The 22,753-nt window shown below is 44.5% G+C and overlaps 5 protein-coding genes across 6 annotated transcripts; 3 read left to right on the top strand and 2 right to left on the bottom strand.

The window, feature by feature from the left end:
• The first annotated feature begins 914 nt into the window (after positions 1-914).
• Positions 915-8,401, top strand: LOC143016153 (putative RNA-binding protein Luc7-like 1). Its single transcript, XM_076170327.1, has 10 exons — positions 915-1,459; positions 2,852-2,946; positions 4,104-4,202; positions 4,988-5,098; positions 5,201-5,344; positions 5,466-5,642; positions 5,752-5,918; positions 6,003-6,032; positions 6,629-6,784; positions 7,126-8,401. The coding sequence occupies exons 1-10, from the start codon at positions 1,399-1,401 to the stop codon at positions 7,373-7,375; spliced, it is 1,290 nt and encodes a 429-aa protein (XP_076026442.1). The 5' UTR covers positions 915-1,398; the 3' UTR covers positions 7,376-8,401.
• A 371-nt stretch (positions 8,402-8,772) lies between these two features.
• pane1 (proliferation associated nuclear element) lies at positions 8,773-11,947 on the top strand. Its single transcript, XM_076170334.1, has 6 exons — positions 8,773-8,944; positions 9,357-9,433; positions 10,853-10,951; positions 11,047-11,126; positions 11,338-11,429; positions 11,673-11,947. The coding sequence occupies exons 1-6, from the start codon at positions 8,888-8,890 to the stop codon at positions 11,820-11,822; spliced, it is 555 nt and encodes a 184-aa protein (XP_076026449.1). The 5' UTR covers positions 8,773-8,887; the 3' UTR covers positions 11,823-11,947.
• A 1,257-nt stretch (positions 11,948-13,204) lies between these two features.
• Positions 13,205-15,819, bottom strand: LOC143016193 (myoglobin-like). 2 transcript variants are annotated; one of them, XM_076170397.1, is made up of 4 exons: positions 15,797-15,819; positions 14,196-14,281; positions 13,893-14,112; positions 13,205-13,670 (listed from the first exon to the last, which is right to left on the bottom strand). In XM_076170397.1, exons 1-4 carry the CDS (start codon positions 15,797-15,799, stop codon positions 13,530-13,532), a joined length of 450 nt encoding a protein of 149 aa, XP_076026512.1. In that variant the 5' UTR covers positions 15,800-15,819; the 3' UTR covers positions 13,205-13,529. The 2 variants fall into 2 exon arrangements, with proteins under 2 accessions (XP_076026512.1, XP_076026513.1); XM_076170398.1 differs by lacking the exon at positions 15,797-15,819 and adding an exon at positions 14,908-15,014.
• Positions 15,820-16,728: 909 nt separating this feature from the next.
• On the bottom strand, positions 16,729-17,782 carry LOC143016159 (myoglobin-like). The gene is made up of 3 exons (XM_076170337.1): positions 17,700-17,782; positions 17,397-17,616; positions 16,729-16,924 (listed from the first exon to the last, which is right to left on the bottom strand). Exons 1-3 carry the CDS (start codon positions 17,780-17,782, stop codon positions 16,784-16,786), a joined length of 444 nt encoding a protein of 147 aa, XP_076026452.1. The 3' UTR covers positions 16,729-16,783.
• Positions 17,783-19,625: 1,843 nt separating this feature from the next.
• Positions 19,626-22,750, top strand: LOC143016177 (serine hydrolase-like protein). Its single transcript, XM_076170370.1, has 12 exons — positions 19,626-19,842; positions 20,037-20,180; positions 20,279-20,392; positions 20,477-20,518; positions 20,594-20,613; positions 20,699-20,773; positions 20,954-21,063; positions 21,153-21,232; positions 21,320-21,354; positions 21,456-21,532; positions 21,627-21,714; positions 22,272-22,750. The coding sequence occupies exons 1-12, from the start codon at positions 19,632-19,634 to the stop codon at positions 22,377-22,379; spliced, it is 1,104 nt and encodes a 367-aa protein (XP_076026485.1). The 5' UTR covers positions 19,626-19,631; the 3' UTR covers positions 22,380-22,750.
• Positions 22,751-22,753: the final 3 nt, after the last annotated feature.

Raw genomic sequence — 22,753 nt, forward strand, 5'->3', positions numbered from 1 at the left:
TGATAAGAGCCTGTGTTAGGGAGCGTAGGGATCTTATTACACAAAGTAGAGAGCGTTCTACCATTTCTTGCCAACCCTCATGAAACATCCTCAGCCTGATATTTAACCCTCTTCACCCCAGCCCTACCTTATTGTATTTGAATTAACATTTGCTTTAGGTAATTGTTACTTGACTTTTGTGGAGATTCCTTCACTCTTGTGCTTTGCATTGTAGCTTGATTGGTGACGGAAACTTTTCTTCGGCATGATGCAAATGGTTTATGGAAAAGTGTATCTTGAATGGAGCTCGTTTTTCACTCTGACCTCCAACATTTTTTTCAAAGTAGAGCCAGTAGTATACATAGACATAAATGGCCTAAAGAACAAATGTGACATCATTCATGATGTCATTATGGGGGTGCAATGTGTCTCAACAGTGATGCGCTCGGTTGGTGCCATTAACGTCTCCCACGACTATAATAATTTTGTCAATGAAAAACACCTAATGTAAAAGCTGGACGCCTGAACAATGTTCTGGCAAGTTTGGAGGCGATTGGAGGAATCGTACACGTTTTATTGACGTCCATGGTTCCAAATGGCCTCCATTGTTCCAAATGTACTTTACGACCCACTAATGACAGGCCAATGTTCCACTTTTACAGAAGAAACAATTAGGCTAGGTGATACTCCACTTATGTTACATAACGTAATGATTTTGAACACACACACACACGCCCTCTCCAATTATAGTTAAAGACAGGTTAGGATGAAAAATAACACGAAAAAATGGTATATGTCATAAAGCAGCACCCTACGCAAACGCCGGACCCCTGGTGGCCTCACTCACACACTGTGGTGGTGAGACGACGCAGCGATGACGTTACAGCCAGTCACCAGCCGAGCCGCGCGCATAAAAACCGCTGCATTTCCTCGGGGCGGAGCTAGCGCGCGACTCAGCGGCGGCGTGCACGGATAGGAAGTGGAAGGAAGGAAGAAAGGACATTGATTAAACTTGTCAACTTCTGGCTGAGTGGCTGGAAATAAAGCTAGTTACTATGTTACAGAAGAACCGACTGTTTCTTTCGATACTAACCTAGTTTAGCTAACTAAACACCCTGCCTGCATTCAGTCACCACTCAACTCGCCACGAGCAGGACTCCAGCTCCAGTTTTCAAACACTTGCTCAACCGAATTGAAGCCGTCCACCGTCACAAAACCACCATTTGGCCGTGTCGGTGGTGTAACAACCAACCGAACTGTGACGAGTGCACCCGGCTAAACTGTCTCCTCACACGGACCCGAGCTGTTCCGTCTGGGGAAAAAGTTGTCCGCGGCGTCGGAGGAGAGCCGTGAGCGAGGCCTGCGGTTTGTGCGGCTGCTGCATGTGTGAAGCTTGCTGTCACCGAAACAGCCAGAGACATGTCGGCCCAGGCCCAGATGCGAGCGATGCTGGACCAGCTCATGGGGACGGGGAGAGACGGTGAGCGGGGCTGTGAGGCTGTGTGGGACCGGCGGAGGTCGGTGTCCTTAGGAAACCGAGTTTATCGTCTGCTCTTAGCATTAGCCGGCGAGCTAACAGGTCTGACATGTAGTGCAGATAAGGCATGCTTTGCTAACCAGGCTAGCTAACATGAGGCTAACCAGCCGGCTAGCTACCTGTTGTATCGAGACTTCGGAGTTCACTCGGCTGGTGTGTTTACGAGAACAACGGGCCGTAAACAGGGCCAGTATGCTGTTAAGGGGAACAGTATGGGGGCTTTGTGTTGTGTCCACGGGCCCGTTGTTGTATTTTATTTTTTAAGTATGAGCGGGGTTACTTTGCCTCTTTTTGGTGGGGAAATGGGACCGGGGCCGCAACTAATTCCTGTTCATTATCGATAACTCAGTTAAACATTTCTGGATAATTGACGAATGCAAAAGTTCTCATAGCTCCTGGTTCTTTACATATTACCAGCAGTATCATGCGTTTTATGTTAAGTCATTGTAGCATTTGTACTTTATAGAAAGTAATTGAAGCTGAGAAAAACTGGTTTCAATAAACCAAGATAAGGCATTTATTTCGAGAACTTTATAGGAACGTTACTTGAAAATATATTATAATGGCTGTGGCCTCTGAATTTCCACTGTAACTCCAGACTCCTGAACCTTACCGGGTGAGGGACGCTAACCCTGGGTCCTGCCGGGTCCGGGTTTGTGTTTACTGGGTTTGGCAGAATGCTGCAGACCTCATGACGGGGCCAAAGACCTCGCTGAAGTCTGGATTGGTGTTGCCCTGGTGTTATGGGAGTTTGTGGTCCCTCTGCTGATCCAGAAGTGACTGCAAAATGATGTTTCTGTCATTGATATGAACATACTGACCTAAGTTTCGTGCCAGCAGAAGTAGAAGTATCTAAAGGTGAAAAGCAGCGATGTTAGCAGCTTTTTTTGCATTAAATACCAGGACACATTTGTATTGCTCCCTTTGCTCTGGTTTCCTCCCATGGTCCAAATACATTCAGGTTAGGTGAACTGGAAACCCTTAAATTGCCTGAGTGTGTAAATGTTTGTTTCTGTGTGCACTCGCCTTGTTAGCATTCAAAGATATGATCTGTTCCAGACACACCGAAGAGTTCGGGCTGTGCCGAGTATATAAACAACAGAATTCGTGGCAAGCAGACGCGATTCTGTCCCCTACTGTCTGCGCCCACCTCGGTTTTGAAGTATGAATTGGCTTTAAGTCTGTTGACAAATCTAGGTGAAGCTGATGGAGTGAAAGCATCAGTTTTGAGCATGTACAAGGTGTATTAGCCTGTTGATGACAAATAAATTGATCTGGTTTCTTCAAAAGTTTCTTTAAATATCTGTCTAATAACGTCTGTTTTTCTTTCTAAAGGGGACACAATGCGGCAGAGAATCAAATTTACTGATGATCGAGTTTGCAAGAGTCACCTTTTGGATTCATGTCCTCACGACATCCTGTCAGGCACAGTGAGTATCATGTTGATGTAAAGGCACTGTAGGAATAAGGGCGACTGAAGGACGGTAATATAAACACAGACGTTGTAAAGCCGATATCGCTCTGTTTAGCAGGATGAGATTTTCTCACCGTTGCCCGTAACGGGATGAGGCTCCTTTGCTACAAATTACTACAGACTGTTTGTGGAGGTTGCTGCCACGAAGATGCTATGCCGTCTTGCACACAACTTGGGGTTTATGGCGATGTGTTTATATTTTTAAAGACGTAAATTTGAATAGCAACAGTTTAACAATTTCCCCATTCATGGAGGCTACACACACATCATTGTGCTGATGAAAATATTGTATTTCATAGTTCAAAACAAAACTGTTCTGCTCTTTTGTTACTGCAAATAGTCATGTGATTATAGTGATCACACTGCAGGTGAACGTGTATAATGGATGATGTGTCACAGATGTTGCCTTGCAGTATACAAAGTTTAAGATATAAATGCCAGTAACAGACAGGAAGAATGTTTACATTGGTGAAGTTATGGGTGTGGCTTGCTAAGTGAAATAATGAAGTCTCTAGGTTTCCATCAATAATTAAGTGACACATCACAAGAAAAAGCAGGAACCACTGCCTGTGATGGCCACAGATGAACATCCGTGTTTAATTCATTGTGAGTCAGGAAGTTACATCACTAAGACGGTTGTGTGAAAAGCTGTAACATTGATAGCATTTTAACAAACAAAGGGGACAGTTTCAACGGCCTTCAGCATGAATGAAGTGGATCGTTGTTGTTTGTGTTTTTAAGTGTGTAGTTGAGCTCTTTTACGCTGAAATTGAATCTGGGATGAAAGTCTGGTTGAGCTTGTAAACATAATTCTCTCCTTTTTCTGCCATTTGTTTTTATTGAAGCAAACATTTTACATGACATTGTGCATACAATTTCGGGATATTTTGGAGATAATTTTTTTTATACAGAAAGAGGGGGAAGAGGAGAGAGGGAGACAGAGAAAGAAGGAAGGTTGTACCGTTAATACTATCGTCGTTAAACTTTATACGTAAACCCTGAGGTAGAATACAAGTAGATTGAATTTGCAATGATCTCATAGGGTAAATACAGCGTTCACAGGATGATGTCAAACAACAATGCAGGATAATTCTCTCCTTCATGTTTGTGCAGCGAATGGACCTGGGAGAGTGCATCAAAGTGCACGACCTGGCCCTCAGAGCGGATTACGAGATCGCCTCCAAAGAACAGGAGTACTTCTTTGAGCTTGATGTGAGTTGTGATATCGTACACACACATGCATACCACTGTGTACTTCTTTCCATGTTGTTTTTTTATTATTCAACAGTTTCAGCAGACACACTCTTTTCAGTCATAAGTAGCTACAGCCACACACGCCTGTAGTCCCAAAATAACATCTGCCAAGCGTGAAATAGAGATGAAATGCACATTGGCAAAAAATACTTGCTTGCTCGCCAGTTGGTTTGTAATATAGGTGTTATAAAAATGAACACTGGGCTAAAATTGCACTTGTGCTGGGATCAGCTGAGACTTAATTGTAAAATGATATGAACTGTGGTGTTCACTGTGTCCACCGAGAGATGGTGACGCGAGGACACAGGAAGAATGCATGAGTTTGTGACCACACAGGCTGTTAAAGGGACCCCCCCTTCCACTCACACCCCAACTCTAACAAAGCGCCAAGAATGCTCCAACTTGTGAAATAATTGTGACCTAGTTTGGCTCTAGAGCCCTGGTGATTAGAAAACCGTGACATGTGCAGACATCACCTGCATGGAAATTGGCTCCTCTGCTCTGCTAGACCTGATGGAGCTCCTAATGTTGTCCCCACAGTTGATTGAAAGGGCATTTATTGTGATGACCTAGTGACCTAGTATTAAATCTGCTTGTGCATATTCAAATGCATCAGCTTGATGCCACAGCTGCTGTTAATGTCACTGTGATAGAAGTGAAACCTATTGCAGCTAATTTATGAAACCTATCACCTCCATCAGTTTGTCTCCACACACTAATTTATCTCTTGTATTTGCTCGCAGGCTGCTGAGCACCTTCAGTCTTTCATTGCCGACTGTGACCGCAGGACCGAGCTCGCCAAAAAGAGACTGGCTGAGACTCAGGATGAGATCAGCGCTGAAGTGGCTGCAAAGGTGACTGATGCTCTGTTGGCATTTCAGGTTGTTCTAGGTCTGAAGTAGCATTTCCAAGAACTTAAAGCTCATTATCCTGCTGCTTCTTCTCGTCATGATTAGGCCGAGCGTGTCCACGAGTTGAATGAAGAAATTGGGAAGCTTCTGGCCCGGGCAGAGCAGCTCGGCGGTGAGGGGAACGTGGATGAGGCACAACAGTTGCTGGAAAAAGTGGAGAAGACCCGGGCTCTGAAGAAGGAAGCAGAGGTCAGAGACTGAATGACAACATTGTGTTGGCAGATGCAATTTTACTTAGTGTGCAATTAACTAAATCAAAGGTTTTGTTTCTCTTGTTTTAAGGTTTTATTTGTGCCCTTTATTCTTGCAGGATGTGTATAGGAACTCCATGCCCGCCTCAAGCTTTCAGCAACAAAAACTACGAGTCTGTGAAGTGTGCTCGGCCTACTTGGGTCTACATGATAACGATCGCCGTCTGGCCGATCACTTTGGTGGCAAACTGCACCTTGGGTTCATTGAAATCCGCGAGAAGCTTGAAAAACTAAGGGTAAGTGATGTTTGATCTGCCGCACGTGACAAATATGACTGTTGGCCTACAGCAGGTGTAGACGGTTACTTATTAGTACGTCTGAGTTCTCTACTTTGTTTTTGCTCAGAAAGCAGTTGTTGAGAAACAGGAAAGAATGAGGATGAAAAGAAGAGAGGAGCGCGAAAGAGAAGAGGAGAAGGCGAGACAGTGGGAGGTGGAGCGCGAAAGAGAGCGGGAGCGCGAAAGGGAGCGAGAGTGGGAGAGGGAACGAGAAAGGGAGCGGGACCGTCGGAGGTAAGAAACGCTCGACTGACACCGTTCATATGTACAAAGTGGGATTAGTCCTTAAACCTAACGTTGTTTGTGTTTCCATCTCAGGTCAAGATCGAGAAGTGGAGAACGTCCCAGGTATGTTTCACTATGGCCACCTCAAGTTTCAACAGCTCATACAAACACATAACCACAATTACTCAGTCCTCATTATTAACATTGAGGCGTTTGATCAAATGGTTCCCCCAGACTCCACATGTATCAAATCTAGTATCCATTAGCTCAGGTCTAGTTCCCAATCCTGATCCACCCGTGTGCCCTACTCTGAATATTCTCCATTTCTCCTGTCCGTCCACTACACACCGGCCAGTTGCATTTTGTAAATCAAAATCTCAGACGATGATGCTTGATCAACTGAATACATATACCTTCACTAATTTATGATGAGCTGCGGCACACGAGGATCAGGATTGACAGTCGCTACGTAATTGTACACCATTCACGTGTATTATTGTGATTATAATGCACTGCCAGGCACAGAGCTGAATATATGAGCATGTAATTGAGTTTTACACGGCAACACGGGCTCTTATCAGGGATTTTAATTCGGCTCATGTGGAATTCTGAATGAGAAGGATTATGCCAGCTCTTTGAGATTAAGTGCCTTAACTACTTTCTTTCTGTACTTTCACTTTCTGCACTTTAACCTTGGACTCAATCTCGTCTGTCTGTAGGGATGGAGGCAGTACGTCCTCCCACCGGTCAAGACCTCACCGCTCCTCTCGTTCCAGAGAAGAAGGCGGTGACCGGGACCGGGATAGAGAGCGGAAGCACAGACACAAGGAACACCACCGCTCACGCTCCCACTCACACAGGCACAAAAGGAAGAGGTGTGGCTTTTAACAGTACTGTTTCCTGCTCAGAATTGGGGAAGGAGCTGTGATCTGAGAATGTGCTTCCATTCCAGTCATTCAGCCATAATCTAGCATTTTCCCGCCCTACATTCTCTAGACGAAAGTCACAAGATAATTGCATTCAAAGTGGGTAAAAGCAGATTGATTAGTTTAGAATTCATAGTTTACGTAGTTTGCAGAAGGAGTGAACTTTCTGTACATTAATGATAATGGGAGCTGTCAGGAACTGCAGGAAGAACAAAATGATAAATGTTGAAATCCTGGAAATGAACTCAAAGCCTGGGGTTTTGTCTCTGCCTTATTGTCGCTCCCTCTAGGTCCTCCGGAGAAACATCAACTCACACTCGCGACAGGGAGCGCTCGCTGTCCCAGGAGAGATGGAGAGAGAATCCCGGAGAGAACGCAGGAGAGGGTTGGCGCAACGACGGGGCCGAGTTCGCAGACTGGCAGAACAAGGAGCGGCCCACCTCCCCGAACATGGCCAGGGGCAGGGAGCGAGAGAGGTCGCTGTCGTACGAGCGGGACCGACGCTCCAGCTCCGAAGAGCGAGAGTCCGGAGAGATATGAACGGAGGGTCGACCCCAGAGCTTGATTTGGATATATTGTTTAGTTACAGGAGCATGGAGAGTCGAGTGTGTTTGCGTGAATGCGAGCGTGTCTGTACTGTGCGAGAGGTCATGTTAAATGTGGGATATATACATAAGTGGCGCCAGGGGGAGGAAGGGGGGGAAACTTAATGAGGGGAAGTTCAGTGGTGGTGGTTAAGGTCACATGCAAAACTAGTTTTATATGTAAGGCAATGACATTGAATTGTGATGAATGATGGAGAATAACTAGGAAGGCATGAATGAACAGAAAGGAGTACTCGCCTATGACGACACATCAGTCTTACAGTATACACAGGTACCTGCACCATAATGAGGCACAAGTGAGTGGGAAAACCAGAAATCTACCAAAAGCCTGATTTTACTGGCAGGAAATGCTGTTCTTTTTAATCGTTAATAGGACCGGAAATGTTCCTACTACTGTTTTTCCTGTGTCCATTACAGATCTGTCACCTGATTTAGTAGCTATACATTTTTACTCATATTAGTCAATGACAGTTCTCAGTCATTCAGGTCACAAGTTACCTAAAAGTAGCAAACCAAATGCAGCTGGTTTTGCTGTTTTGGTTTATAAGCCGTTTTTGCAGCTTATCCCTTAAAACTGAAGACAGCAAGTCCAGCTGCCTTCAACTGGAGACATCGGATGAGTTGTGAATGACTGAAGGAGCATTTTTTTTGTTTTTGACAATAAATCTGCCTTCAGGCCAAAACTCTCATTTGAGATCTGACACACATTGTCACTGAGTCCGTCTTTAATGGAAGCTGCAGAGATGAGCTCCAACATGCCTCCTGGAGTAAGTCGTCCACCCTTTTCCACCAAATCCCTGACACGTGTATTATTGACTTGACGATGTGCTTATTTACATGCTGGCACTTGAGGCTTGGCAACTTGTCTCCTTCACTGATGTGATGCAACCAGGATGTAAAGGGAGAGTCTGTACTTTGCTGTGCCATCTACCATAAGATAAATAAAAAACTCCTGCTTCTATTGACATGAAAATTGTTATAAAGAGTCTTTTTTAAATCGATGCATTTTGACTTAAATGCAAAGGTGTCAGTCATGGGCTTGTCACCTCGATTGCAATGTATAAGCTGCTGGTAATTTTTTTTTAGCAAACATTGCATTGTAACCATGAAGGCATTAAAGATTGTAAAATGGCAAATTCTTATAATAAATTTGTATTCAAATATAACTAAACGTTTCACTATCGTATTACATCAGACTTAATCACTATTAAATTAAAAACGTAATTCCTGTGGGCTACCAAAGTGAATGGAGGTCAGAGTTGTAATGCACCTATCGGCCTGTAGGTGACATGCAACAGCTACAAGTGAAATGGAGAAGCGTCATGACGTCATATCGCACGTTCAGAAAAGAAGCGCGAAGCGTTGATAAAATGAAGCGAACAAACACACACTCACATCTACACACTAGCCTGAGTTGACTGTTCGAGTCTGTATCTTGTGTGTTATCATGTCGCGACTGAAACCGTTTAGTAAACTTCCCGGTTTGAACACAGCGAGTATCCTGGTGAGTTTGTTTTTCATACTATCGCCGATGTTGTTGAGCCCAAGCAGCAGCAGCAGTACACACACACACACGTCCTAATGTCAAAGTAGCACATAATATTTCTAAACATATACAACTACACGAAGTATTTGTACATACTACATGTCGATGGCATACCTTGATTGACTAGTTTTATTCCTAAACACCATATATTAACGTCTAATCAGATCCTTTTAGTCAACTGAGTGCTTTTCTTATGTAAAATGTCTCTATAAGTAAGTTAAAGCACAATACTGTGTAAGCTACATTTCCCTTTTTTTAATTTGACAGGTTAGTGTAAACGTAACGACCCTACAGTATATATACAATCATCCCCTGTGTGACTGCATCATCATCATCAGTGTTCTGCTTTGTTGTTGTGTGTGTCCTCCAGCTGGTGGAGCAAGAGGAGCAGTTTCAGCTGCGTTTAGCAGAGACACTGGTGGAGGAGACAGCCGTCACTGTCAATGTGTGAGTAACGCTGCGTCCCCACTGTGTATGACCTCGGTCACAAGGACAATACGTCCGTCTGACCAATGCACATCTGCAGGATCTCTATCAGAGGTGTTTAGGGTCTTTATTTTTCATCCTGATCTACTTTCAACTCCACACTCTCCTGCTGACAAATCCAGAGGGGTCTCATTTGAGTTAATATGGGTTATTTCCTGTTTTCTGTCCAAATGTGTATTGGTTGCAGAATAACCAGTTGGTATTGTGAAGAGCATCCTGACCACAAAGAAATGTTCTGAAGTAATGAAACACTTTGTCCATGCATGGATGAATGTGAGGTATGTCTGAAAACGGCAACATAGAAATAAAGACTGCAGCCCACAGAGCAATGGACGTCTGGAGAGACACAAGCACACACTTACTTATGTCATAGTGACCTCAGTAAGTGAGGTCATAGTGACGGTCATAGAGTAGATGAGTAACCGTCGTGACTGGAGCGCTGTTATGGACCGGGCTCTTCTGGCAAAGAACACCATGCAAAGTGTCACCTTGGCTACAGTCCTCATCAGTTGGTTTTGAGACAGAATCCCAACCTGCCCTCTGTGCTTACCCATAAGACCCAGCTTTAGACGGCACAGTGGTGTTTGTCAGACATGGAGGAACCTGCATCCGGGTCTCAGATTGAGAAAAATAAATATAGAAAATGGGGATCTGTGCATTTCAAAGGATGATACTGAAAATAACACAGACCTTGAGCAAGCACAGGAGATTTCTAGCAACAACACAGAGGGGCGAGGAAGAGACTGTGACCGAGGCGCATCAAGGCTGGAGGTAAATGGAGCCCACGGGAATGACCACTAGGGTGCAGAATGAAGCTGAACATCACACACATGATTGCACTTGAGGCACATGATGGAACAGAGCAGGAAACCAATGCCAGTTTGAAAACAAGACCGATGGAGAAGACAGGTGTGCATAGATAAAGATTAAGACTCTCACTTTCAGCATTCTAAGGCTGTGCAAGCAAAGCTACATGTTGGTACAAGAACTGGTGCAACCTGCTGCACAGGCTACATGTAACGGGTGTTGTAATTATGTTATGTTGTCTACAAAAAGAGATCACAAGGCTCAAGGATCAAGGTTGGCTGCAGATGTCGTTTGAGGTGAACATGGCAGTTTGCCAACAAAGCATGAAAAATTAAAAGGAGTTGTCTTTCTTCCGGAGGGCGGCAAATAACATGAGAGTGAGAGATCATCCACCAAATCAGACCACCTCAAGTTTCCCACCTCTTTGGTTTTAAGTACTGAATGTGAAAGATGGAACAAATAATTCGGGTCATAAATAAATGATTAAAAGGATCTATGGAAATCAGTTGCAGCCTTGGTTTAGTTCCCAGCTCATCTCCATCTCTCTCTCTTTTCTATCCTTGCACTTGTCAGGAGACTAGCCAAGAGTCTGCCTCTGCCCATCAAGAACGAGGAAAGCCGCCCAAGGATCGACCTGGTGGTCTTCATAGTGGACCTGACCTCAGAGCTCAGGTACCTGTGGAGACCCCTAGATGTTCTTCCACTTACTTCCTTGAGCTTCAATCCGGGAGTCAATGGTGTCCTGTGTTATTTTGCCTTTGTTGTAGTCTGCAGTCAGCAGAAGCTTCCCTGAAGCATCTGGACCCTGGGTATTTCCTCGGCAAAGTCTGCTTCATGGTCACTAACGGTAAGAGAACGAGCCGACACAAACTGCTTATTTGACTGATTGGCAGCCTCGGCTCTTTGCGTCACATGAAGGAGCACAGCAGACGGAGTAAAGGGGATGAGATGGAGTTTGCTAGATGGACTGCTTGCCACAGTGCAGCATCCCTGAGCTGAGCTGTGCTGTTCTGACTCGGTGTAACTGGCCGTCCCCGCGCCACATCTGCTTCTTCCAGCTCGTCAGGCCTCGGCCACCATCGAGCGCCTGGATGCCGTGAGGAAGCTGGCTGCGTCGCTCCACAGCCCCCTTCTGTGTGCAGAGGACCAGGTTAGGATCACAAATAGGACCTTTTTAAACTTTGATCATAGCAAATCATTTTTTCTTTGTGTTATATTACCCTTAATACACATTTCGCCTTTCAAGTTTATTCTCAAAATTCTCTCGTCTTTTTACTGATCAGCACCGTGTTGTCATGACAACATGAGGCCAGGCCGCAGATCTGTATGGTAGTGATGTGACGTGGTGTTCCCCTGTCACACTCAGTCGCTCTGTAATGTTCCGCTCCTGCAGACACCCGACGGTGTGACCAATGCGACAGGGAGGCTGCTGACCATCCTGAAGGTGGCAGCCGGGCTTGTTCCCATGACGACTGCACTTTACTTCTCTAACCTGACTCGCTGCACCGTGCCACCGGACATCGACCAGCCTAGTTTTTATTGAATCCCACAGCCGAGACCTTTTGAAGTGACGCTTGTCTTGTTTGTGTTTGTTTGTACATTTGAACCTGTGATCAGGTGGTTTTGGCAGCCACACATTGTTTTTGTGCAAATCAATAAAAGTTCAGCAACCCATCCTGACCGATTTGTTGAAATTCAGCTGAGAGTTGAAATTGTGAGGAAGACGATGGCAAAGTGCGAAGATGAGGATTTTTGTTTTCAGTATCACCAAAACCTTCCCGCAGCACTCAAAGGGGAACAGCTGCTTGCTCTGGCATCACGTCAGACTGGGAGCTCTGTGCCTGCCAGCACGTACTCACACCAAAACACACAACCCGCACTAATTATAACCTGTCGTCACAGCAACTGTACACCACCCCCATGGCTTGATTGTACGGATCAATTAGGTCGAACCGGATCGGGCCAGCCAAGGTTCTTTATCAAGTATGTTGGCTTTGAGTTTTAGACATTTTGATGCTCTACAGCCAAATAATAAGGAATAAGTCTGTTTTTGTTGTATTCAATATTTTTTCCACCACATTGAAGACAACATGTTGTGAACAGCGGGGTTAATGAAATATGTATAATTTAAGGAATCAGTTTGCAATCTAAGTTGTCTATGATTCTGTCCATCATGGAGATTCAATGGGCTTCAAATGATACAACTGACTTTACAAGGGAAATTATGTCCAAACTGGATCACTGACTGATGACCTGATGAAGCTGCTGGTCACTGTGAGCAAACGGGTGAAGACTCCTCGTGCCATATGACCTAAAGTGACCCAGCAACCAAAGTCATTTACCCCCCCCTTCCAACCTCTGATGAGCCACACACACACGTTGCCTGGTGTATTTGGGTTTGTGTGTCCGGGGGGGGTGAAAGAGTTGATGGCTGCTTCACTGTGGGGGGGTCGTGTCCTTGACAGTCAAGTGACTAAGAATGGAACGAGGGTCTGAGAGATAATGCTGCTGTGTGTAAGAGTCTGTGCTGACAGAGCCGTGTGTGCCTGTGTGTAGGTGTGTGTGTGCCTGTGTGTGCCTGTGTCAGTACTTGTGTGTACGTGCGTGTTTGACCTGCATCCTGCCAGCATTGCATAACAGTGCCAACGTCGCCCCCAGACGACGTTTCATTCTCTCTCTGTCACACTTTCTAGTTTCCAGTCTCCACCTATTAATTTCTCATAAATTGACTTGTAAACTCATTCACATATCAGTGCAGACGCCATGGGAGGCGACCCTGAAAATAGACTCATATAAAATCCATGTGGCGCCATTATCAAATGTGTGTGTGTGTGTGTGTGTGTGTGTGTGTGTGTGTGTGTGTGTGTGTGTGTGTGTGATTGTGTGTCTATTATAACTTATAACATAAATAAACAAGGGAGATAATTCATAATTCCAGAGCAGAAGGATTAAATCAGCTCGTTTATTTGGTAACTCCATGTTTACATTTACATTCTATTGGCATAAAGAAATCCTCAGCATACATCACATTTGTTACTAAGCAGTTCCATGCAGGTGGACACAAGAACAGGATCACGTGTGTAATTCATGCACGTAAATTAAGGCTTGATTATGGAAAACTAACTGAATTTGAAACAGTTTGACAAAGAATTCTGAACAAAAGCTGAACAGTGACGTCCCTCTAATGACCTCTGCTGTTTCTATGAGCGCTGGCAGCTTGATAAGATTGTGAGACACTGAGCCAGAGGTTTTAAGCGGTGAAGCCGAGCTCCTTGTAGTTGGCATTGATGTCAGCGATGATGACAGCCATCGCCTTCCTCAGGGCCGCCTGACCGGGCCCGTCCAGCCCCGCATTCTCCCCCATGACCTTGACAATCACCTCGGATAACAGCTGGAGAGAAACAACAGGAAACAGGAATTTACTACAAATAATTGACATGTTTCTTGTGTTATTTTATGCTGTTTTTGACCAAATTTTTCAATTCATTTTGTTGCCTGCAATTTCTAATGGTTTAGTGGTTAAAGTTAAAGTTTAGTGGTTCGACTCTCCCAGATGCCTTCAGGCTTTTTCAGGCTAAAAATATCCATTCAGCCCAAGAAGAAACCTCCTCACCCTGAAGTTGTTAATAGGGATCTTGTGTTGGTTGGCGTGGGAGGTGGCCAAAGGCTTGATGATGGCGGCGTGGTTGCCTCTGGCCTTCACCAGCTCGCCGAGTTTCTTCACCACAATTTCTCCATGGGTGGCAAGATCTGCGTTTCCCTCCAGGTCAGCCAGAGGGATCCCAACATGCTTTGGGAACAAGTCCTGAGTCTCAGGATGCTCTTTGAACAAACTAAAGGATAGAGAGATTCACCGGTTACAAACCACAGGCGGACCTACTGGATGGAGTGTTTTTGTTCTCTTAGAGTCACAGACCGTATCAGGACCAGGCTTCCGACGCCGCGCGGGTCCTTGTCAAGTGGCCCCCAATACTTCAGAAACGCTTCGTAGTCGGCCATGATCTGAGGACCCCGAAACACTGATTAACATGTCTAACATTACAAAACATCACATTTAGCAATATTTTGAAATTGATGGAATTTAAATTGATTTCCAAAGTGAGCACATTCAACTTGAAATGCCCTTTACACAGTTAAATAAAGATGATGAATGGAAGATGAGTTATGTTTAAGTGAAGAAGAGAAGAAGAGTCCTTTCAGGTGCCAAGAGCCATTTGATGAAGGACAAAATGGGAAGGAGTTGACATACTTCACCTCAGCTGCCCTCACTGCCTTTGTTATTCATGAGGACTGAATCTTCATAAATACAGATTTGGTTTTTCTACTCTTACATTAATCATATGGTGAAAGATTATGTAAGAGTGGATATTTTCACACTAAGGGTATTTATCTTCATTCGCTCGTTTGTCCTCATTGCTCTTACAGGCTCTGATCACTCAGTGATGATGAACATAAATAGAAAAAACTTTCACCTCCAAACACACAAAGAGAAATGATCAGTTTATCATATAGGATGTCTTGTTTATTTTTTCCATTGACTTTTTACTTTTACAGGATATAAATCAATACATGTTGTCAATAAAGGCAAATGAATCAAAGACAAAAGCAGTCAGAGAGGCAGATCTTACCTGTCAAGCAGTCAAATATCAAAATTCTTCTCAGCCTGACCTCCACCGTGACATTTTATAGTGCCTGCCTCTGTTGTGTCACCCATTCACTCCACCCTCTACCGCCCCATCTACAGTATTATAATGTTCATCATACCTCTGGACGTGTTTTGATACGACTCCAGGCTCTTCCATCAGGCTCACGTTATCTTACATTGAATTTCACGGAGCTCTTATCTGTTCTATTTAATCACATTTGAATGTCTGAGTTAAGAGGATTTTATTTACCTGAAAGATGTGCAAACAGAGAAAGTGAAAGAGTGGAGTCAGTGTGTGCGCGTGTGTGTGTTTGTACATTACATTACATCACATTACGATCATTTGGCAGACGCTTTTATCCAAAGCGACTTACATTACATTACCACCCTTCGCAGAGGGGGGAGCAATTGAGGGTTCGGTGCCTTGCTCAGGGGCACCTCGGCAGGGACTCGAACCGGCAACCCTCCGGTTCTTAAGCGGAAGCTCTACCCACTCGTGTGTGTGTATATGTGTGTGTGTGTGTGTGTGTGTGTGTGTGTGTGTGCGCGTGTGCGTGTGTGTGTGTAGTCGCTAGAATTGATCTTATTTGAAGAAAAACAAAAAGCATGTAAACATTTAAACCAAAATTTAAGGGGGAAACTGTACATTTTAAGCACATTTTTCATTGTCACACTCTCACTTTTGACCCGCCTGTCTGACTCTGTGTGTCGTGCCTGCAATGCGGTGGGGAGCCTCACAGTGTTTTATGGCTCTCTGTCTGAATCGTCAGCTTCAGGAATTTTGTCAGAAGGAGAGTTGCCGCTGGGTGTGGGGACTCTTTTTCGGTGAAAAATGCAAAATATCCATTCAGCCTGAGAACAAACTTCCTCACCATGAAGTTCTTGATGGGGACCTTGTGTTGGTTGGCGTGGGCGGGGGCAAAAGGCTTGACGATGGGGGCGTGGTTGCCTCTGGCCTTCACCAGCTCGCCAAGTTTCCTCACCACATTTTCTCCAAGGGTGGCAAGATCTGCGTTTCCCTCCAGGTCCTCCAGAGGGATCCCAGCATACTTTGGTAACAAGACCGGAGTCTCTGGATGCTCTTTAAAAAAACTAAAGGAGTGCGTTGTGTGGATCCAGGTTACTCTTTCTGCGACTCTCACTGCTGTGTGAGTCGTCAACAGGACCTGAAACGGGCCTGCCCACCTGGATGAGCTCCAGTTTTTCCTTTGGAAGCAGCAGATGATGATCCAGTCTCCAGAATGGATGTCATGTAGGACCTTCAGCGACACGTGGAAGCGCTGCTTTCACCTGTTTAGTCATTCTATGAGGGTTAAGTGTAGCACAGATCATGCATTGTTTACAAAACTTTTCTGCATACTTTGTGAAACCATTAGTACCCCAGTGATTGCCTGAAACATCCACATGATATGTTTGTTGAAACTACTGCTTCATTTTGTTGTTACATTTCTGTATGTGTGTGTGTGTGTGTGTGTGTGTGTGTGTGTGTGTGTGTGTGTGATTGTGTGTCTATTGTAATCATTGAAAAATCCAGAGCAGAAGGATTAAATCAGCAAGTTTATTTGGTAATTGCATGTTTTCATTTACATTCTTTAGGCAGAGAGAAATCCTCAGCATACATCACATTTGTTACTAAGCAGTTCCGTGCAGACACAACAACAGGATCACATTTGTATTTTTCAGTGTGTATTTCTTCAGTGTGTAATTCATGCAGGTAAATTTAGGCTTGATTATGGAAAACTAAATGAATTTGAAAGAATTCCGAACAAATGCTGAACAGTGACGTCCCTCTAATGCCCTCTGTTGTTTCTATGAGCGCTGGCAGTTTGAGAAGATTGTTAGACACTGAGCCAGAGGTTTTAAGTGGTGAAGCCGAGCTCCTTGTAGTTGGCATTCATGTCAGCGATGATGGCAGCCATCGCCTTCCTCAGGGCCGCCTGACCGGGCCCGTCCAGCCCCGCATTCTCCTCCATGACCTTAACAATCACCTCGGATAACAGCTGCAGAGAAACAACAAGAAACAGGAATTTACTACAAATAATTGACATGTTTCTTGTGTTTCTTGTTCTTTTATGCAGATTTTGACCGAGTTTGCTCAAAGATCAAGAAATTGTGATATGACGTTTACACTTATAACCCGTTCAAATGAAACATGGTCAATTTAAGTTTTTCCAATTTACTGCCTGCAATATCTGATGGTTATTGGTTAAACTTTGGAATTATTCTCAAATTTCTAAAGTTATTCCAGGATATCCAAGATTTTTCAAATTTTTTCCCAAAAAACAAAAACTAAACCCATTTTTATTAGCAATTTCAGAGATTATTTCGGACTTTTTGTGGTAGCCCCAATTCTTCGGGAATAATTCCAGAATTTTGGGGTATAATACTTTGAGGTTACTTTCGACTCTCCCAGTTGCTTTAGAACTTTTCAGGCAAAAAACATCCATTCAGCCTGAGAACAAACCTCCTCACCGTGAAGTTCTTAATGGGAACCTTGTGTTGGTTGGCGTGGGCGGTGGCCAAAGGCTTGATGATGGCTGCGTGGTTGCCTCTGGCCTTCACCAGCTCACCGAGTTTCCTCACCACATTTTCTCCAAGGGTGGCAAGATCTGCGTTTCCCCCCAGGTCCTCCAGAGGGATCCCAGCATACTTTGGAAACAAGTCCTGAGTCTCAGGATGCTCTTTAAAAAAACTTAAGGAGAGAGAGATTCACCTGTTACAAACCAAAGGCGGACCTACTAGATGGAGTGTTTTTGTTCTCTTAGAGTCACAGACCGTATCAGGACCAGGGTTCCGACACCGCGTGGGTCCTTGTCAAGTGGCCCCCAATACTTCAAAACTGCTTCGTAGTCGGCCATGATCTGAAACACTGATTAACGTGTCTAACATTACAAAACATCACATTTAGGAATATTTAGAATTTCAAGATTTCCAAACTGAGCACATTCACCTTGAAAGGCCACTGTGTAACACAGTTAATAAAGATGATCGATGGAAGATGAATTTAGTTTAAGTGAAGTAGAGAGGAAGAGTCCTTTCAGGTGCCAAGAGCCATTTGATGAAGGACAAAAGGGGAAGGAGTTGAGATACTTCCCCTCAGCTGCCCTCACTGCCTTTGTTATTCATGAGGACTGAATCTTCATAAATACAGACTTGGTTTTTCTGCTCTTACATTTATTATATGGTGATAGATTATGTAAGAGTGGATATTCTCACACTAAGGATATTTATCTTCATTCGCTCGTTTGTCCTCATTGCTCTTACAGGCGCTGAAACTTTCAGCTCCAAACACACAAAGAGAAATGACCAGTTTATCATATATGGTGTCTTGTTTCTCTTTTTCAGTGACTTTTTTAATTGACAACAGGCTATAAATCAATAAAGGTGAATGAATAAAGGACAAAAGTGTTAAGCAGTCAGAGAGGCAGATCTTACCTGTCAAGCAGTCAAATATCCAACTTCTTCTTAGCCTGACCTCCAACGTAAGGAAATATTTTATAGTTGTGTCACCCGTTCACTCCACCTTCCAACGCCCCAGCTATTATAATGTCACCATACCTCTAAACTTGTTTTGATACGACTCCAGGTGAACATCCTCTTCCCTCGGCTCATCATACATAAGGCTGTATCATACATTGAATGTTACAGATCCCTTATCTGTTCTGTTTAATCATATTTGAATGTCTGAGGATTTTTTTTACCTGAAAGATGTCTGTGTGTGTGTGTGTGTGTGTGTGTGCGCGCGCGCGCGTGTGTGTGTATGTGTATGTGTGTTGTGTGTTGTGTGTGTGTGTGTGTGTAGTCGGTAGAATGGATCTAATTTGAGGAAAAGCAAGAAGCATGTAAACATTTAAACCAAAATCATTTTTGATTGTCACACTCTCACTTTTGACCTGTCTGTCTGACTCTGTGTGTCATACCTGTAATGCGGTGGGGAGCCTTACTTTTAAATTAGTACTTTGCTTTCATTGCTTGAAATGTGCAGCGTTACACCAGCAGACTTGGTTTCAGTGTGATTTTACAGCAGGGTGCATGAACTCACCGCTTTATTGTCAAATTCCAGTTAAAACCCATTGTGTGTGTTTGGTAAGCGGTGGAACTCTGTGGGGGCCAAATCAGGCTGCACTCATTGAAAGCCACAATCACAGTCAATCACCAGCAAGTACATAATGGTTTGACCTTCCTCGACCTCTACAGTTTCCTTACCTACTTTACTTTTGTAATCCCTGTTGTGTTAGATTTGTGTACATTTTACAATATTCAATGTATTTATATATGAATACGCATGTGCTTTGTTAATTATATATTAAAATACTGTATAAATTCCGTTTTCGTAACATGGAATTTCTTCATTCATATTTGTCTTCATATTCAAATCATATTTGTTTTGTGCTTCTTCTTATATTGTGTCCTCAGTTGACACAAATGCCCAAAAATATGTCGCTTTACTTGCTACTTGGTGATTACATGAGATTCTGATTCTAATGGTGGGCGTGTCCATCTTTATCGTCTTTACCACATTTATCCATGTGATGTTAGTTAGTATATTAGTTGTGTTTATGTGTCTTGTTACGGCTGGTGAAAGTTTATCAGCAGTCCAGAGCCCCCTGCTGGCCATATGTTGTCATCACAGTGGGGGAAAGGTTAAACCCGCCTTCTCTCACGGTGATTGGTCAAGACTGCAGCCTCGAGATATCCGGTCATCCAATGGCCAGCGTCAGGAAAGATCACGTGGCCTTCCAACACCCGGAATGGCAGCGCAAAGGGTTCCGTTGTGTTAAAAGTTGTTTGTATGATTCATTGCGGCCAAACTCGCTTTCCTACTTTATGATTTCAAGTTTCGTTCACGTGATCTGCAGGAGGATGCAGCGTTTGAAAGGCGTCAGACACATGGCGACCAGCGCGATAAAACAAGCAGGTACTCAAAGTGACGTTTTGCGACACATCATCGTTGTTTACGTCTCAGTTGCGTTTGTAGCGATGATGCTGGTGATGTGTGTGTGAAACTGAGGCTGCCCTGTGTGTGTGTGTGTGTGTGTGTGTGTGTGTGTGTGTGTGTGTGTGTGTGTGTGTGTGTGTGTGGTCCGTGTGTCCGTCCGTCCGTCCGTCCAGTCTCAGAGCTCACAGTTCCAGTCCCATGGGGAGAGATGAGGGGTAAGGTTTGGGGTCCTGATCATGGCCGTCCTGTGTTGTGCCTGCATGGCTGGTCCGACAACTGCAGTACATTCAACACCCTCATCCCCATTCTACCCAAAGGTAACTAACAATGGCAAGTGTTCTATTTATGTGATTCATGTAATAATAATAAACAAAAGAAACCCTGATGACTGAAGTTTGTCCATCTGTCTGTCCAGAGTGCCGATATGTAGCAGTGGACCTGCCAGGCCACGGTCTGTCCTCCCACCGGCCCCCCGGCGTCTTCTATTCCTTTCCTACATACGTGTCCGACGTACGCAGACTAGTCGAGGGTGTGTGAGTCCGAGACAGTGCTGAGCTCATAGTTTAAGATTGTGTTCTGTGATGATGGATGATCAGTGAAACGTCTCCCACAGCTCTCCAGTGGAAGAGATTCTCCATCATCGGTCACAGCATGGGTGAGTGCAGCTCTTTGGACCACCATATGATCCAAATCTATACGCGTCTTAATGTTTTCCTTCCCTTTTTTCCAGGTGGTAATGTTGCTGGAATGGTAAGTCACTGCGTTGTAGGTGTGTTTCTTGTGTCCGTGTACATGGTGGTGATGTGTTCCGTGTCGTGTGTGTTTCTCTCCACAGTTCTCCGCCTTGTATCCCGAGATGGTCGATTCTGTGGTGATGTTGGACTCCTTCGGTTTCTTCCCCTTTGATCCGGTTTGACAACGGTTCTATACAGTCTAGAGCTGCTACTGTGCTAGCACCATCAATACTGCTGCTGCCCTGTTTGCTGTCATGTGGAAAGAAAGAGGGAACAGTCAACTACAAAGAATCCAGAACATGTCATCGCGTCTCGTCTGGGTTATGACCTCGTTGTCTCTTTCGCTCTTTTGTCAGAAACAATTGGCCGACGTGATGAAACAGGGCGTAGATGGGATGCTGCAGTATGAGCAAAAGAGAGACGAGAGGACAGAGAGAGTTTACACCTACGACAAAGCGTTTGAGAGGTTCACTGCATCGATTCATCCGCTCATCCTCCCTGTCTGGTTTGTTGACGGTTTGTTGTTAGTTCAAGTCCATGTTTCTCCTCTTTCAGGCTGCGGGCTGCAAACCCAACCCTGTCTGAGCAGTCGGCGCACATCCTCCTAGAGCGTGGCCTCGCCGAAGTCGATGGAGGTACTGTACGTCGTCATCACCCTTTCTTGGCTCTCACCCATCCCGTCTCTCATGTCGGGACTCTTCTCTTTGTTTTTGCTCTCACAGGCGTCGTCTTCTCCCGAGACCTTCGCATCAACCTGGTGAGTGATGGACCGGCTCCTCGTCTCTGCTCGTCCCTTTTGTGTTTGGCTCATTCCAGACAATTCACGTCTTCATGCACGTTTCTTTTCTGTGCTTTCAGAAGAATATAGTGCGTTACACTTTGGAGCAGTGTTTGGCAATGCAGTCCAACATCAAAGCCTCGGTCCTATTGATCCTGTAAGACATTTTTAGGGGAACACCAGTTTCCTAAAGCCGTTTCCGCTTCCATAATGATTCTTACTAAATGTTCGTCTGTTGTCTGTCTTTCCAGAGCAGATGAAGGCTTTGGAAGAATCTTTGATGAACCAGAGCAGGTGGAATTTTCCACAACCCTTCTCCAAACCTACAGGGACAAAAACGTGAGTGTGTGTGTGTGTGTTTCTTTGCAGTAAGTGAGACAGCTGTACAGATGCAGGCAGAGCACCGAGGCAGGTGCCAGCTTCACATCTCAGCAGAAATGTTTTTATAGCTCCGAAACTGGATGCTGACCTATATACTGGTGCCGGGTCAGATGGAGCTGATAAAGAGGAGAAATGTAGAGCCACTCACCCGAAAAAGTCTCTTTATGATCCTTGTTAGAGGCCATAATTGCTGATAATGCTGGAAAAGAGCCTCATGGGAGCTTCTGACAGGCCAATCACAGCACCAGCAGGAGGCCAGCGTGTGTGCTGACGCTGCCTGTGGGGAAGTGGCACAAATGAAATGATGCTTATTCTGAGTAACAGACTGACGGACCAGAGCGCATACCTCCACCAAGGCCGAGTAGTCCTCCAATCATGGTTTACATGTTCTCTCTGTGTTTGTGTGGGTTTCATCCTACAACCCAAAGACACAGCGGTTACATTAAATGGTCTCTCTCTCTCTCTTTCTCTCTTTCTCTCTCTCTCTGTCTCCCCCCCGTCTCTCTCTCTCTCAGCACACGGTGGTGAAAGTGCCAGGTGACCATCACATCCACCTGAACAGCCCTGAGGTCGTCGCTCCGTTTGTCTGCGACTTCCTGCAGTCTAACGTTCTCTCTGATTAGAGAACATGCAGACAAAATTATAACATCTCTGTTTTAACAGCTGTTAGAGAGTCAACGAGACGCCACACGTTTCTTGGAACAGACTCAAATTTTGTAAACATTTTAGGTGCTATAGATTCTCACATGCAAACTTATTAAACGTAGCTATTCAGTAAATGTGAATGGACCTAACTCAGTAGTCGTGTGTGTGTGACTCATCCTCATCCTTGGACAAAGCACTAGTATTCACACAGCACCTTCCATCAACCAATCACAGTGGCTGACTAATGTACCATAGACTGTGTAACACTGATCAGGACCCAGATGTTCTCTGTTTTAATACCAGAAGTTATTGCTCATTAAAACAAAAATAATATTTTTACATTTCCAAACTG

This window comes from Genypterus blacodes, unplaced genomic scaffold, assembly GCF_046128005.1.
Source record: "Genypterus blacodes isolate CSIRO-AG114 ecotype Tasmania unplaced genomic scaffold, CSIRO-AGI_Gbla_v1 ptg000216l_1, whole genome shotgun sequence".
In the NCBI taxonomy this organism is placed as follows: domain Eukaryota; kingdom Metazoa; phylum Chordata; class Actinopteri; order Ophidiiformes; family Ophidiidae; genus Genypterus; species Genypterus blacodes.

Excerpts from the sequence above, each read along its gene's own strand:
- LOC143016193 (XM_076170397.1), bottom strand. Across the intron at positions 14,113-14,195 it reads GGAAGCCTGGTCCTGATACG|TTTGTTCAAAGAGCATCCTG; the intron begins GTCTGTGACTCT and ends TCTATCCTTTAG. Across the intron at positions 13,671-13,892 it reads TCCCTATTAACAACTTCAGG|CTGTTATCCGAGGTGATTGT; the intron begins GTGAGGAGGTTT and ends GTTTCTCTCCAG.
- LOC143016159 (XM_076170337.1), bottom strand. The coding sequence starts at position 17,782 with ATGGCCGACTACGAAGCAGTTTTGAAGTATTGGGGGCCACTTGACAAG. Across the intron at positions 17,617-17,699 it reads GGAACCCTGGTCCTGATACG|TTTTTTTAAAGAGCATCCTG; the intron begins GTCTGTGACTCT and ends TCTCTCCTTAAG. Across the intron at positions 16,925-17,396 it reads TTCCCATTAAGAACTTCACG|CTGTTATCCGAGGTGATTGT; the intron begins GTGAGGAGGTTT and ends GTTTCTCTGCAG.
- LOC143016153 (XM_076170327.1), top strand. The coding sequence starts at position 1,399 with ATGTCGGCCCAGGCCCAGATGCGAGCGATGCTGGACCAGCTCATGGGG. Across the intron at positions 1,460-2,851 it reads CATGGGGACGGGGAGAGACG|GGGACACAATGCGGCAGAGA; the intron begins GTGAGCGGGGCT and ends TTCTTTCTAAAG. Across the intron at positions 6,785-7,125 it reads CACAGGCACAAAAGGAAGAG|GTCCTCCGGAGAAACATCAA; the intron begins GTGTGGCTTTTA and ends CGCTCCCTCTAG.
- LOC143016177 (XM_076170370.1), top strand. The coding sequence starts at position 19,632 with ATGGCCAGCGTCAGGAAAGATCACGTGGCCTTCCAACACCCGGAATGG. Across the intron at positions 19,843-20,036 it reads CAGCGCGATAAAACAAGCAG|TCTCAGAGCTCACAGTTCCA; the intron begins GTACTCAAAGTG and ends CCGTCCGTCCAG. Across the intron at positions 21,533-21,626 it reads GCCTCGGTCCTATTGATCCT|AGCAGATGAAGGCTTTGGAA; the intron begins GTAAGACATTTT and ends CTGTCTTTCCAG.
- pane1 (XM_076170334.1), top strand. The coding sequence starts at position 8,888 with ATGTCGCGACTGAAACCGTTTAGTAAACTTCCCGGTTTGAACACAGCG. Across the intron at positions 8,945-9,356 it reads TGAACACAGCGAGTATCCTG|CTGGTGGAGCAAGAGGAGCA; the intron begins GTGAGTTTGTTT and ends TGTGTCCTCCAG. Across the intron at positions 11,127-11,337 it reads CTGCTTCATGGTCACTAACG|CTCGTCAGGCCTCGGCCACC; the intron begins GTAAGAGAACGA and ends TGCTTCTTCCAG.